The sequence below is a fragment of the Mandrillus leucophaeus genome, unplaced genomic scaffold (assembly GCF_000951045.1).
Source record: "Mandrillus leucophaeus isolate KB7577 unplaced genomic scaffold, Mleu.le_1.0 Scaffold23, whole genome shotgun sequence".
Classification (NCBI taxonomy): Eukaryota; Metazoa; Chordata; class Mammalia; order Primates; family Cercopithecidae; genus Mandrillus; species Mandrillus leucophaeus.
The window spans coordinates 2657958-2672690 of record NW_012102365.1 but is presented as its reverse complement, the minus strand read 5'-3'; the positions used below and the strand labels follow the sequence as shown (position 1 = coordinate 2672690).

Sequence of the window (14733 nt, the reverse complement as noted above, 5' to 3'; positions counted from 1 at the left end):
AGCCCTGTGAGGCAGGGATAGATAGGGTTACCATATACCTTGGGGAGAGGTGTGCTAAGGAAAGAGTATGGGCAAATATTTAATATAAGCTCTCAGAAGAAGTTGGATTAACCAGCTATCCCCACTCTCTTTCCAGCACAACATGCCTTTCTGGAGGATCACAAACCATGGAGACCTTGTATCCCTTCACCAGGCTTTAGAGCTTGATTTTCTCTAAGAACTGGAATGAGGAGCCTTCCCCTTGAGCTCCTTTTCACTCCTGAAGGGAGCTGGAGACTGGAACCAACTGAGAACTTTCTCTGTCTCTCTCTCTGTCTCTCTCTGTCTCTCTCTCTCTCCCTCTCTCTCTGTCTCTCTCTGTCTCTTCCTCTCTCTCTGTCTCTCCCTCTCTCTCTCTCTGTCTCTCCCTCCCTCCTTCCCTTTCTCTGTCTGTCTTTATCCATGGAATGCTGGCGAGAACACAATCAGAACCAACAGCTGCAATTTTTGCTAAGAGTGAGCTGCAGCCCCGTGTTCATCTCCATACAGAAGCAGGAGACAGTTGGATAGACAGAACAATGGACTCACTGCAGCTACAGTGCTTTTAATTCTTCTGTGTTTTGTTTTTGTTTTTTTGTTTTTTGTTTTTGTTTTTGTTTTTCAAAAAATGAAAAAGAAAAGGAAATTCCTGGGGCAGAGTTGCACTCTTAGTCCATGACAAGATTGAGAATTACTCATAACTTGTGGTGATCAGATAAATGCAGCAGACTTTTATGATAACATCTCTTGCAGTCTTAGAGTCTCCTTAGCTTAGAATCTCACTTATTTCCAGCGAATGTGTATGTTATTTTTATAGGTAAGGGTCTGATCTCTGACACAGGTTTCCACCACTTTCTTTTTCTAGCAAGAAAGTGTGTAAAGTCTTGAAAATAGTAATTGAAATATCTAAAATACCTCTCTGTGGCAGTAGCACCTCTATAGCTGCTCCAGTGGTCTGCTCTCTAGGACGATTCCTTTCCTGTTCTTCCATCTCCTAGCTGGTGAACTGTGGGGCACTGAACACTGAATAACTTTAAACTTTGGCATTTCCCATCTAGAAGCCTTAGTCTTCTTTCCAGTCCCTTTTCCCGTTAGTCAAATGGCACAACCCTAAAAACTCTTTCAGCTTGACTCTCATTCAGACTGTATCCCAGAAGGCTTAGCTTCCAAACTGGAGAGAAGGAACTAAAGTGTCTTATGAATTTCAGCTTCTTTGGCTCTTGAGACCGAAAGGTTCTACCTGTTCCTCCTGCAGAGAAGTACCCATTTCCCATCAGATGCTCGCCCCTGCAGTTTCTTCCTTCTTAGTCATCATAATGCTAGTTTCTTACCCCTTTCCTGCCCTCTGCACCTCATGTCCACCTCCAGGCAGCTCTGGCCAGTCCCCAGGTATTAGACCCAAGAATTCAAATCAAATCTAAAAACATGCTTATAACTACATTTTGGCCAAAATTGCCAATGTATTTGACTTCCTTTGTGGAAGCCCTAAGCCATATGAAGGATGTCCCAGGTATATATTTATCCAGATCTCTGCCTGAAACTGAAGAGCAGATTGCTGTATTTAAATTTTCCCGTGGAAAACCCTGCTTCTCAAATCCCATTCTAAAGTAGGAAGCCAGAAAGACTTTGCTGATTGTTGGGGGAGGGGAGGTACAGACAGGGTTTCACTTTGTTGCCAAGGCTGGTCTCGAACACCTGGCCTCAAGCGATCCTCCCACCTTGGCCTCTCAAAGTGTTGAGATTCTAGGCATGAGCCACTGCGCTCAGCCAGACTTTCCTGATTTAAATGAGAGTGCTGCATCATTCCCTACTTCATGGCCCAAAACTTAATCCTGGGCCAAATGCAGGAGCATCTCTCGACCTCTGGGCAGATTGGTGGGTGCCCAGGCACTAGTCACAGCCTTCCAGCCCAGCCATGATTGTTGGATGCCCCATCCCTCCAAGAGCAATTTGGGCATCTGCTCAGGCAGGATAAAATTCCCTAGAGCTGAGGAAGTTCAGCCTTTCCCAGGCTGCAAAGAGACAGATGATACAAGCATCTCAGATTGAGATGCAGGATTGGTCCGCAGAAGGAGGCATCGTTGACCAACCCCAGCTATAATTGCTTGTCGCCAGAGACTCTGCATACCCATTTCCAAAGATGTTGCAGCACAAAGAGGCAAGACTCCTTTCAATGCCAGGCCACCTAGATAGCAACAGAGAGGCTGGTATACACATTCCTTCAGAACTCATTGAAAAGTGCTCATGACTCACGATTTAAAGGAGTAAGTTTTTGCTGAGTAGCTGAAGTCAGTGCTCCTTTACTTAGCTGCCTCTTTGGCCTTGTTTCCTGTGGGGTTGGGAGGAGGGAGATGTAGTGTGAGGTAGGCCTTCCCTTGGTCTGTATTCAGCATAGTTCCTTAGATGCTGCTCTGCCTTGTTTGATGGTTGATCTTAGGAAGCTCTACTCTGAAGCCTCAAACCCTCCCCCTAATGCAGTATAGCTGTTGAGTTTTTGTCCTGGACAAAGGCCACAGCTGTTGTGCTGCGCTTCAGGTTTGTGAGGCTGCGGAGTGGTACCCCCACCATGCACACAAGCACACACAGATACTTCCCTCTCCACCCTTATGGGAGCTCTTTATTTTAGAATATAACTTGGACTCACTTTTATCAATGGCTTTTTTCCTCTTGCTCTGACTTCCTAGCTTAGCTCTTTCCAAAAGTAACTTGAACTTGACCAACAGAGGTAAGGAGGCTGAGCAGAGCAGTCTCTGCTCATTCCTGGTTGTTGCCACCCTCATTTAGATGGAAGAGAAAACAGGAGCTTCTTGGCTTTTTGCCAAAATGAATTGTCCAGGGAACACAGTGCTGTCTGTAATTACCCTGCCTTTTTCTCCACCCCAACACAAAAATCTGGAAAGGAAAATAAGTGGGTAGGATTAAGAGCTGTTGGAAGTAGAGGGCCAAAGGACACTGTGAGTCCATTCATCAAGGGGAAGGCCCTCTTCATTAGAGTCCTCATGAAATTAGCCAAATGATGAGTCTTTCCCCAGCTGGGCATGGTGGGTTCTCTCTTTTTTTTTTTTTTTTTTTTTTTTGAGATGGAGTCTCGCTCTGTCACCCAGGCTGGAGTGCAGTGGCATGATCTCTCGGCTCACTGCAACCTCTGCCTCCCAGGTTCAAGCGATTCTCCTACCTCAGCCTCCTGAGTAGCTGAGATTACAGGCACCCACCACCACACCCAGCTAATTTTTGTATTTTTAGTAGAGACGGGGTTTCACCATGTTGACCAGGCTGTTCTCAAAACTCCTGACCTCAGGTGATCTGCTCGCCTCGGCCTCCCAAAGTGCTGGGATTACAGGCATGAGCCACTGCGCCCGGCCAGGCACTGTGGGTTCCACAAGATGGGTCTGTAATGTCACGGTGAGGGCTCTCTCTAGTAGTAGGTCTGGAGTGAGGTGTGTCTTGGATTGAGGAGGTGGCTTGACTTTCGAATGTAAAACTGACTGTGCCTTAGCATCACCCTGTCCAATGCCCCTGGGGCAGCTGGTAGTGTCCAGAAGAATGGACACCTGCTCCAGATTTAGATGCCTATCTGGGCTTTTGTTTGATTTGGGGTGTTCCTGTCTAGCGTAAAGCTAGTGAGTTGTCCCAAGAGACTGATGCCACAGCTTGTTCGCAGTTTACACAAACTCAGCTTTAAAGCTCCACATAGAATCTGATTGACAAACTCTAGCTGCAGCATGTGGAGCTTCTAGATGTTTACTATCTTGAATGATTGTCAGTGTCACTGAACCACGGGGGAGAGGAGTATGGGGTAGAGCAATGGTCTAGGCTAACAAGTGGTGAGCTTAGGGTCTTCCTCTGACTCCTTACTCCTCAAGGAGGCAGTTAGGGTCCCTCTTAAGCAGGCTTCTATTTCTTACCACTAAATTGGTTTCCTTTTTCATCCAGAAGTTAGAACTCCCCAGATATTCACACTATAGGGTCTGAATTCCGAGATTCTAAAATATCTTAAACCACAAGAGAGAAAATGTAGTGCTGCCCCGGCCCCAGTCAGCAGGCCATCTGTCCCTTCCTCTCCTGAGTCAGACAGCTCTGGCAAGCAAGGCTCCTTGGCTAGTTCCTAATGCACTGACAGGAGCCCTCCCATTAAGGACGACTTCTACTCAAAATGCGACTCTCCCTCTGGACTTCAGATGCCTCTGTTAGCAGGAAAAGGCATTGATCGGATTGGATATATTTATGTGACTGCGGGCATTTGTGGCTGTAGAATCCGTGACCATAATGTTATATGTAATGGGAACTATCTTATAAACTTGAAAAAATAAAGTTTTTATTTTCTATAATTTGCTCCTGTGTCTTTTCTGAATAGGATCAGCATAGTTGCCCAGCTATGTGGGGTCCTAATTAGGGCTTCATAAAAATTCTAAAGAGTTCATTAGAAAGATGTCACCCTTTCAGTAACTGGGTCATTTCACCAAAAAAGTAAAAACAAACCATTTGGTATAAATATACATGGGAAAATGTTTTACAGTAATTTGCCTGGGAGCATGTATTGTTTCTAAAATATATTTTGCTTTTAAAGTTTAGAACTGGAGTGAGAAAAGATTTCACTCGCTGCCAATGTGCTGAAATTTAATTATTAAGGAGAGAAATCAGTACCTTGCCGCACTGCGCTTAAACCACAAAAGCGATAAAACTAGCAAACTGATATCAGACCTCATTTGATTTGCCCTGATTTCATGTCACATCAACTACTTATTCTCATTTCATTTATCTGATTTGGGTCTGGCTGCATCCCTCTGGTCTGGAAAACAGTCACGAAGCCTTTCTGCCTATTAGTCAATGAAGGAAAACAGAATTGGGTTCTAGCTTCCAAGTACCATAAATGTCAGACTATAAGATGTATTTCTCCAAAAATTCCCCAGAAAAGAGGAAGTTGCCTATTCTAGTAATTAAATGTTTTCCTCATTAGGTGCACATTAGTTGTTAGGTGCACATTAGCAAACCCGTTAGCTGCTATATCCTTACTCAGTTATAAGTACAAATACTAGAAGTATTGATTTCCAAGCACAGAGGAGATAAACATCTCCATCTCTTCCTGCAATTTCAGGGGTGTGTGTGTGTTCACATGTATTCAATTAGAAGAATGGTCCTTTGTTCTAAGATTGGTACATCCTTTTATGAGATGATGAAAATAAATGGTGGTAGTTTTTTTTTGTTGTTGTTTTGAGACGGAGTTTTGCTTTTGTTGAGCAGACTGGAGTCCAATGCCACGATGTTGGCTGACCGCAACCTCTGCCTCCCGGGTTCAGGCGATTCTCCTGCCTCAGCCTCCCGAGTAGCTGGGATTACAGGCATGCGCCACCACGCCTGGCTAATTTTGTATTTTTAGTAGAGATGGTGTTTCTCCATGTTGGTCAGGCTGGTCACGATCTCCCAACCTCAGGTGATCCACCCGCCTTGGCCTCCCAAAGTACTGGGATTACAGGTGTGGGCCACCATGCCCAGCCAAATGGTGGTAGTCTTTAATGCCCTTTCTTTGTTAAAATTTTCAACCATGTTGGCCATTTTATAGGTACATGATATTCAAAAGTCTGAAAATCACTAGACAGGATGATCTGCAGGATCCTTTCTGCCTCTAACCATTGCTTGTATGTAAAAGTCACTAGCATCGTCTTCCCAGATCCTCTCCCTGCCCCCACCTTCATCTCTGGGTCATCCTTAGCTCCAGGCCAACAGAGTGGTTACAAGTGCTTCTTCATCCTGTGGAATTCTGTTTGTATCATTCCTTCCGTCACAGTGGTTCAAGCTACCAGTGACTCCAGGTTCTGCTCCTTCTCATGACATTTATAGGCCACCCCCAAGTCACTGCTAACCAGCTTACCCGTTTTGCAGGAAGGCCTTCCCCAGCCATTCTATATAAAGTTGTAATTCCCACCCCCAACACACAAACACCTACTCTCTCTCCCTATCCCTTTCCCTTTTTCTTTCAGCACTTAACACTATCTGATATACTAAATGTTTTACTTATCCTGGTTTTTGTGTCTCCACCAGAATAGTAACAGAGCTGAGACTATCCTGGATCCCATCACAGCAGTGACTGGAACCTTTTCTTCTCTATCTCAAGAGATGTTTCTGTCCCTTGTTTCTCCAAACCACAGACCTCCTAGAACAGCAAAAGGTTCCACTTCCCCAGCACCATCACCCACCACATTCGCATCCCCTAAGGCATCTCATTACTTAACATCTCAGAGGTCCCAGCAAGACCTTTCTTCACCAGGCTCCTATATTCACTTCCTGGCCCTAAATGTGTTTGTGGCCACTCCTGCTGGGCCCAGCAGCAGAGCTGGTGGTGAAAAGGGATGCACTAAGCCCAGATCTGGATTCTTATCTCCAGCTGAGCTGTCAACCCCATGCTGGCTCACCAGCTCCTGAAACTTCAAACACGAGGTTGAGAAGCCCCACCTAAGCCAGACCTCTCTGTTCATGGACCCTAATTTTGAGAGGTAGATTTTATGCCCCTGACCTCTTCCAGTTCAGGCTCTGAACTCCATAAGAGATTTCATTTGAGGCCGGGCGCGGTGGCTCAAGCCTGTAATCCCAGCACTTTGGGAGACCGAGATGGGCGGATCACGAGGTCAGGAGATTGAGACCATCCTGGCTAACACGGTGAAACCCCGTCTCTACTAAAAATACAAAAAATTAGCCGGGCGAGGTGGCGGGCGCCTGTAGTTCCAGCTACATGGGAGGCTGAGGCAGGAGAATGGCGTGAACCCGGGAGGCAGAGCTTGCAGTGAGCTGAGATCCGGCCACTGCACTCCAGCCTGGGCGATAGAGCGAGACTCTGTCTCAAAAAAAAAAAAAAAAAAAGAGATTTCATTTGATGACACAGACTAGGTTGGAGGATTTCATGAGGCTTTAATCATAACCTAGTAATACTGTTAAAAACAACACGTCTGACACTTGTGGACACCCACAGGGACACATATTCTCTTCCTCTCACACAGACTCTGAGGTAGGAGGTACACTGGCTAAGGAATAAAAAATACTCAGTGGTTGTACAAGGCTCAGACCAGGCTCACAAGGCTCTCGGTTGAAAAGCAGCCCCTTGAGAGCAGGAGCAGAGGCCAGGCCAGCTTCACTGAGATCCCAGAGGTTCTAACTGGGGCCACCGAGAGTTGGGCATCCCTGGCTTCTGGCATTTGAGATCTAACCCAGGACTGGTTGGTGCAAGTAGGGGATGAAGCTGGGGTGGTAGCTGGTCTTGTTCCAGGTTGCAAGGACAGAATGATGTTCCTGGCACATAAACTGCTCTCCACGAAGATTTCTTTCATGAATTGAATGAATGGTGTGGGGGAGGGGAGGAAGAATTCTAGAGGACAGCCCCTGTGGCCTTCTAGCCCAGGATAGGGGAGCTAAGGGGTGGGGCAGCACCTATACCAGTCATTTTAGAAGTGGCCAGGGAGGTGGAAGTTTTGGGGCACCAGCTATACCAATGGCAGGGGGAAAAGAAAAGGTAGTCTTCTTTCCTCCCAAAGTGTCTTGTACATAATTGGGGCTCTTGACCCTGCAGGGCCCAGCCTTTCTCATCTTGTTCACTGTGAACTCCTTTAAGGCAGGCCTCTGCCCCACTCAGCACCATCCCTGGTGCCCGGCCCAGCACAGGCGTCCCATTATTGCTGAGTGCATGGAGGCCACAGCAGCATCATTAGCTTATCCTCACCCGCCTTCTGCCAGCAGAGTCACTCTCCATCTCTGCCAGCTGGGTCTGATCCTGCTTCAAAGGACGCCATTCACCTCTCCCTTCACTGGCGAAGCAGCTTCATCCTTAGCCTTGGGGAAAAAGTTCTGTGCTAACCGTGTCATGCGCCTGTTCTGAGGCAGCTGATACCCCTCTGGGGAAAGCAGACTCCGGGCCCCGTCTACCTGGTCAGGGTCGGGCTTCCAGCAGCAGCTAGGGTGCAGCCAGCGGTAGTACACAAGCCGCAGAGCAAGGCCCAGAAAGAAGCAGCCGCAGCCCACAGGCAGCCACAGCTGCAGGGGAATCCCGCTGGGCAGCCAGGAGCTATGAGTCATCCAGGTGACCACCAGGAGAATGCTGTCAGTCAGGAGGAAGGCGAAGTGGATGGTGGCCCGGCCTAGGGTATGGCCCTCAGCCACGTTGAACCAGGAGAAATAGAGGATGGTGGCCACCGTCACCCGGTACAGCCACTCGGAGCTGGGGTCCGGCATAAAGTCTGTGCCCTGAAGCCAGACCCAGAGCAGCAGTACCAGCCACAGGCCCAGGAAGTGCAGGGCCACATAGCTGGGGAAGAGGGCTGAGAACAGGGCCACAGCCAGGACTCGGGGCCACAGCAGCAGCAGGTTCCACAGGAAGTAGATCACGGAGGAACCCAGGCCCAGGAGGGGCTTGGAGGGGAGGCAGGTGCGCAAGGCCCGGTGGTAGTCGAGCAGTGCCCACGAGATGCCCAGGAAGGACGTGCAGATGCCAAACCCTGCAAAGAGTAGGACAGAACCGTGAGTCCTGGGGCCAGCCTGCTTGGCATTCCCCAGGGGTCGCAGGTACCGTGGGGCCCCTCCCAGCAACCCTGGAGTAGGTATCAGAATCCCTCATTTGCTGAAAGCAAATCTGCAGCTGGAGAAGAGCCAGTGAGTTCCCATAACCAAAAGCAAAGCTCTGACTCCTAATATAGAGCCTGCCCCTCACCACAGTGCTTTGCTGCACAGGTGGTATTTGTCAAAGGTGAGAGGGTGTGACTTCTGGCCCACCCAGCACTCAGCACCCCTGGGCCTTGGCTGCACCCTGGGCATCTTCCAGGGCCCCATAACCCTTTCTTTCTGGGAAGAACACAAGCCTTTCTTGTGTCTGAAAATCAACAGCCTCAATTCCCTCTTTCTTAGTCTCAAAAAGGGAGTAGAAAATCTCATGGGGTGGCCACAGGCTCTGGCTAAAGCTGCCGTCAGGGCCAGGAGAGATGTCCCTGCTGTGTGGACAGAAAGTCTCCCCACTTTCCTCCCCTCTCCTCCAAGACCAGAGGCCATCAGACTGACCCCTAGTCTTGATTTTCCAAGATCCAGAAGTTTACAACAGGGGTCCTAGGGTCCTATCCCACCTCCTGGTTGCCAGTCCTGGAGCAGAGGCACAAGGGCCTCCAGGGAGGGATGGAAGTGGCACCAGCACGTCTCCCGACTGCTTCCTCCCCTGTTCCTGTCCACCGCAGTCATTCGACAGATGTTTACTGGGAATCTATTAGGTGCCCAGAACCCACTCCTAGCCTGGAAACAGATCTGTGCCCATTAGCCTCGCCCAGGTCTCAGCAGGGCTGATGTTTTTCCAGTTTGCCCAGCATGCCACCTTCCGTGACCTTGACAAGCTCTGCCCAGGCTGTTAGGTAGCCAGAAGCACATGCCCCACTTCCCCGGCCTACTCCTCCATTACCCCACAGGCCCCAGCTTGAAGAGCCCCTGGAGTCACCCACCCTGGCCCCACGCCACCCACTCAGCTGTGTCAGGTATCCCTGTCACATGCCACCCACCTCTGTCTGGAGTCTCATCACACAGTAATTATCTATTTCCTTATCTCTGAGCTCCTCCAGGGTAGAAAACACTCTGCTCACTTGGGATCCCCCAGCAGCCCAGTACCTGGCACATAACAGCAGCGAAAGAGATGTTTGCTAAATAAAAAGTAGGGAAAATCTGTCTTTCCCCCTTACCCCCTGCCACACTCGCAGTGCAGACTGTCTGCACTTGGCCCTGGTTCTAGACACCCCCAACCCTCAACAGACAAAAACACGTGCCCAGTGAGTGCCCAGTGACCCAGGGCAAGTCACTCACCTTTCTGCACCTCTCTAAAAATGGAGATCAATATAGCACAGACCTACAGGGCTGCTGTGAACTTCAGCAATGATGACTGTAAGTGCTTCCCACAGGGCCCGGCTAATAGCTGGCCCTCGATTGTGACAACCGCTATTATTGTTTTTTCAATCAATATATAGACTCAGACTAGCAAGACGAAAGGGCCCTTGGAGATCGAATCCAACCTCCATCTTGCACAGCAAGGCTCTCCGGGTCACACAGCGAGTGACGGCAGAGTGAGGACTGCTTCCTTGAGAGACTGTGGCATTTATGGCAGGGGTGGAGGAAGGCAAAGGGGAAGGCTTGGACCCTGAATTGGATGTGAGTCGGGGCCCTATTCAGCTTGGCCACTATCTGGGTCTGTGAAAATGGGCAAGTCACTTTCCTTTTATGGACAAAAACCCTCCCAAAGCTCCTCACTATAAACTTCACCCTTGCTTAGGGGGCCCTGTGAGCCTCCGCCACCTGCCTCTCCCTTTTCCAGTCACTCAGCACGTTGTACCCTAGCTACTTGTTTTAGTCTATTACCCTGGCAGGGCAGGGGCTGGGTTCATCTTGTTCACTGCTGTGTCCCCAGCACAGTAACAGGCACAGAAGAGATGCGCAATGAAAACCTGACTGGATGAAGGCATTCAATATATTGTTTCTTGTTTCTTTTTTAAAATTTTGAAGAGATGAGGTCTCACTATGTTACCCAGGATGGTCTCCAACTCTGGCCTCAAGCCACCTGTGCACCTTGGCCTCCCAACGTATTAAATTGTTTCTTAACTAAAAAGTTACCTACGCTGCATCAGGCACCTTACACACTTTATTATCTTCGAAATTATAAAAATTACAATTAAGACTTCTGGGCCAGGCACAATGGCCAACACCTGTAATCCCAGCCCTTAGGAGGCTGAGGTAGCAGGTTACTTGAGCTCAGGAGTTCAAGACCAGCCTGGGTAACAAAGTGGGACCTCGTCTCTACAAAAAAAAAAAAAAAAAAAAGAAAGAAAGAAAAATTAGCCAGCATGGTGACATATACCTGTAGTCCCAGCTACTCAGGAGGCTGAGACAGGAGGATCACCTGAGCCTGGGAGGTCGAGGCTGCAGTGAACCATGATCAGGCCGCTGTACTCCACTATGGGCGATGACAGAGTGAGACTGTACCAGGAACTTGTGTACCAGGAAATGGGCTTTCTTTGCATCACCTCACTCAATCCTTTCATCAACCTTATGAGGCAGAAGGATTTAAGTCCATTTTTCAAATGAGAACGAACATACTCAGAGAGGTCACGGCATTTGTCCAAACTCAAACAGCTACAGAGTGACTTTAGGTCTCACGCCAGATCTGCCTGACTAAAGCCTGTTCTCCTGTTTTCTAAGCAGCCTCTATAAAATGATAAAAACAGTTCCGACATTTGAGAGAGACCCCCCCAAGCCACGACAGGGGGGCCAGCCACTGGCCTTCACTCACACTGGTAGTACTCAGCCCGGCCGCTCTGCAGCATGATGGCCAGCACCAGCGTGAGCTGTGGTGCCGTCTCCAAGAAGGTCTCGAAGAGCCGCAGCATGCTGATGTCCAGGGAGAGGAAGTCAGCGTAGGCCAAGTCAAACTCAGAGGGCTCCTCCTGCTGCCACACCAGCAGCCCCTGGCGCAGCTCCTGCACGCACCTAGGCACCATACACAAATGTCCCGAGGGCCAGGTTAGTGTCCTGTGAATTCCTCAGCCTCCCACCCATCTAATGAATGGACACAGGCCCCAACCTGGCTCCTCGCATCCATGCTATGGGACCGTCGGCCATGTCCTAACCTCACTGAACTTGTTTCATCTGGAAAATGGGGATCGAGGCTGGGCGCGGTGGCTCACGCCTCTAATTCCAGCACTTTGGGAGGCCAAGGTGGGCTGATCACGAGGGCAGGAGATCGAGACCATCCTGGCTAACACGGTGAAATCCTGTCTCTACTAAAAAATACAAAAAACTAGCCGGGCGAGGTGGCGAGCGCCTGTAGTCCCAGCTACTCGGGAGGCTGAGGCAGGAGAATGGCGTGAACCCGGGAGGCGGAGCTTGCAGTGAGCTGAGATCTGGCCACTGTACTCCAGCCTGGGGGACAGAGCGAGACTCCGTCTCAAAAAAAAAAAAAAAAAAAAAAAATGGGGATCAATACACCTTCTACTCCGGCTGGCTAAGCACTATCCTAAGCTCATCACAAACCTTGTCCTGTTTACTTCTCACGAAAGCCCATTTTACAAATAGGGAAACAGGATCAAGAAGCTAATAAGGTCTGGGGGCAGTGGCTCGCGCCTGTAATCCCAACACTTTGGAAGGCCAAGGCAAGAGGATCACTGGAGGCCAGGAGTTTGAGACCACCCTGGGCAACACAGCACACCCCATCTCTACAGAGAATTTTTTTTAATTAGTTGGGCATGGTGGTACAAGCCTGTAGTCCAAGCTACTCAGGAGGCTGACGCAGGAGGATTGTTTGAGTCCAGGAGTTCAAGGCCACTGTGAGCCATGACTGTGCTACTGCACTTCAGCCCAGGCAACAGAGGCCCTTTCTCTTTCTTTTTTTTTTTTTTTTTTGGCGATAGAGTCTGTTTCTGTCGCCTGTCGCCCAGGCTAGATTGCAGTGGCACAAACTCGGCTCACTGCAACCTCCACCTCCCAGGTTCAAGCAATTCTCCTGCCTCGGCCTCCGGAATAGCTGGGATGCTGGGATTACAGGCATGCGCCACCACACCTGGCTAATTTTTGTATTTTTAGTACAGATGAGCTTTTGCCATATTCGGCAGGCTGGTCTCAAACTCCTGACCTCAAGTGATCTTGCTTCCCAGACTGCTAGGATTACAGGCATGAGCCACCAAGCCTGAGCAGACCCTGCCTCTTTAAAAAAAAAAAAAAAGCAAACAAAAAATTATAAGCAGCTAATAAGTACTGGAATGAGGATTTGGATCCAAACCTGAATTGGAAAGGCATGCTCTAAAGTTGCCTGAGGCAGTAGTTCTCAAACTTTAGCGTGCCCAAGATCTCCTGGGATCCTGTGGGCAAGATGACATTTGCCTCTTGGGCACTTCTGGGCACAGGCCAGTTGGAATCAGACTCTGCCTTGCCCCAGCCACACAGGGGAGGGGCTGGAGGAGGGTTAGATTGGAAGGAGGGATCCCATTTAAGAGGCTGGCCCTGAGTGGTTAAGGATGGAGATTGAGGCAGAGTTAAGAGAGTCCAGAGGTTGGACAGACAGGCCTGGGGTACTGACTAGCATGAAGAGTAAGTGGAGGATGCACCAAGGACCCTCCACCCAGAACTCTGCTCTCAGTTGCCTATTGGGAGGGAACCCCGTTCACTCATTACAAGCTCATTCACCAGCCATGTACTGTCACTTCCCCTGGAAGGGCCCAGGAACACACTGAGGAGCAGGCAGGCAGGGCGGACCGGGCTTCTCCCTCAGCGGGAGCCTTTGCCTGTGGTCCCCCAGTGACCTGGCAGAGGCCCCGGCCTCGGCCTATTCACATGCAGGAACAGAGACCCCGTTTCCAAAGCCAAAGCCAGTCCAGTCTGCCTGACTGAAGCTCAGCAGAAATACAGGCAGCGAAGATGCACAGCTCGTGGAGGCCTGCCCAGGACTTAACAACTGCACCCCTTCATGCTCACCCAGGGTTTTCTGATATCTCTACAATCCCTCAGGCAAAACTGCCACATTCAAAGCTCCTCTCCTCCACTCCTGGAGACCCCGTGCAACTTTGTCAAAGCAAGATCTCAAGAGTTTGTAAAAACGGATTCAAGAGCGGATCCTGGCCCTGGCCACCCCCTCCCAACCCACACCACCCTCTGCCCTGACTTCATCGCATGCCTTCGACCCCTGGGTTTGTTTCCCCATCTCTACGAGGCTCCACCAGGTCCAAACAGGAGCAGAATCCACACACATTTTCCAAGACCCAGCCTGTGCCCAACCCTGGTTGGCTCCACGGGCGTGGATGAGTCAGAGGCCATCTCTGCCCTCTTGCTGGGTCTGGGGTGGGAAGCCAAGGTTCAGGGGGAAGAATATAACCAGGCAGACAGGGTGAGAGGCGGCCTCTGTGAGGGACAAGCGCTGTCGTGGGGTCAGGGCTGCTGAAACTCGCAGGGAGGCCCAGGTCATCACGAAGCGAGCTGAGGTTGCTGAGTGCTCACTCTGAGCCAGGGCAGTGGACAGTTGTCATTTCACTTCATCTTCACCAAACAGGCAGGCACTATCCCATCCCAACGGGAACAGCAACCAAACAGCCCCACTGAGAGGTCAGTGCCTTCCCAAGGCCCTGCCCGTGCTGAAACATGGGGTGCTGAACTGAGTCCGCAGCCCCTGCCATTACAGGCCAGGCACTGTGCGAGGCACTTTCTCACTCTTTCGCTCACTCCTCACAATAGGCCTGCCCGTCACACCTGTCTCAGGGTGACTACCGCCTTTCTATGGAGGAGGAAACTGAGGCTCAGAGAAATGCAGAAGTGAGGTGAGAGAGGGCAAAGCCAGAAGTGGATCCCTGAGAGGTCTGACTTCAAAGCCCATGCACCTCCCTTTCTTCCCTGGGCCTCAGTTTCTTCGCCTGTGCCAGGAAAGCTAGGGCTAGGATGAAGGCAGTCTACCTGGATTCCCTTTCCATAAAGGGCTGCACGCTCACCTGTAGGCCAGGCGCCCACAGGACTTGGTTCCCTCTCCCAGTCCCCTTCCAGGCATATGACGTGTCACCTGTACAGGTGACCAGCTGACGCAGGTGCTGAGCTCCAACACTCCTCCCCTCCCGGGGCGAAGCACTCACCTGTACAGGTAACCCAGCTGCAGGAGATGCAGCAGCGCCAGGCAGCGGCGCGGGGGCTGTGACCCATGCAGGCCGGCAGGGTCAGCGCGCAGCCAGAGCC

At 50.2% G+C, this 14733-nt stretch overlaps 2 protein-coding genes across 5 annotated transcripts in view; one reads left to right on the top strand and one right to left on the bottom strand.

Annotated features, from left to right (window-relative positions):
* EYA3 (EYA transcriptional coactivator and phosphatase 3) overlaps positions 1–4346 on the top strand; it is a 130010-nt gene extending 125664 nt beyond the window's left edge. For all 4 annotated transcript variants that reach the window (XM_011981716.1, XM_011981720.1, XM_011981719.1 and 1 more), the window contains one exon: positions 137–4346. In XM_011981716.1, the coding sequence (XP_011837106.1) occupies positions 137–217 (81 nt within the window). In that variant the 3' untranslated portion in view covers positions 218–4346. The remainder of the gene's footprint in view (positions 1–136) is intronic.
* A 2555-nt stretch (positions 4347–6901) lies between these two features.
* On the bottom strand, positions 6902–14733 carry XKR8 (XK, Kell blood group complex subunit-related family, member 8). Its single transcript, XM_011981714.1, has 3 exons — positions 14634–14733; positions 11315–11511; positions 6902–8498 (listed from the first exon to the last, which is right to left on the bottom strand). Exons 2-3 carry the CDS (start codon positions 11409–11411, stop codon positions 7783–7785), a joined length of 813 nt encoding a protein of 270 aa, XP_011837104.1. The 5' UTR covers positions 11412–11511; positions 14634–14733; the 3' UTR covers positions 6902–7782.

What these genes read in the sequence shown, in the direction of transcription:
- XKR8 (XM_011981714.1), bottom strand. Translation starts at nt 11,411, where the DNA reads ATGCTGCGGCTCTTCGAGACCTTCTTGGAGACGGCACCACAGCTCACG. An exon ending in CCGGGCTGAGTACTACCAGT is followed by an intron (nt 8,499 to 11,314) that starts GTGAGTGAAGGC and finishes TACTCTTTGCAG; the next exon opens with GGTTTGGCATCTGCACGTCC.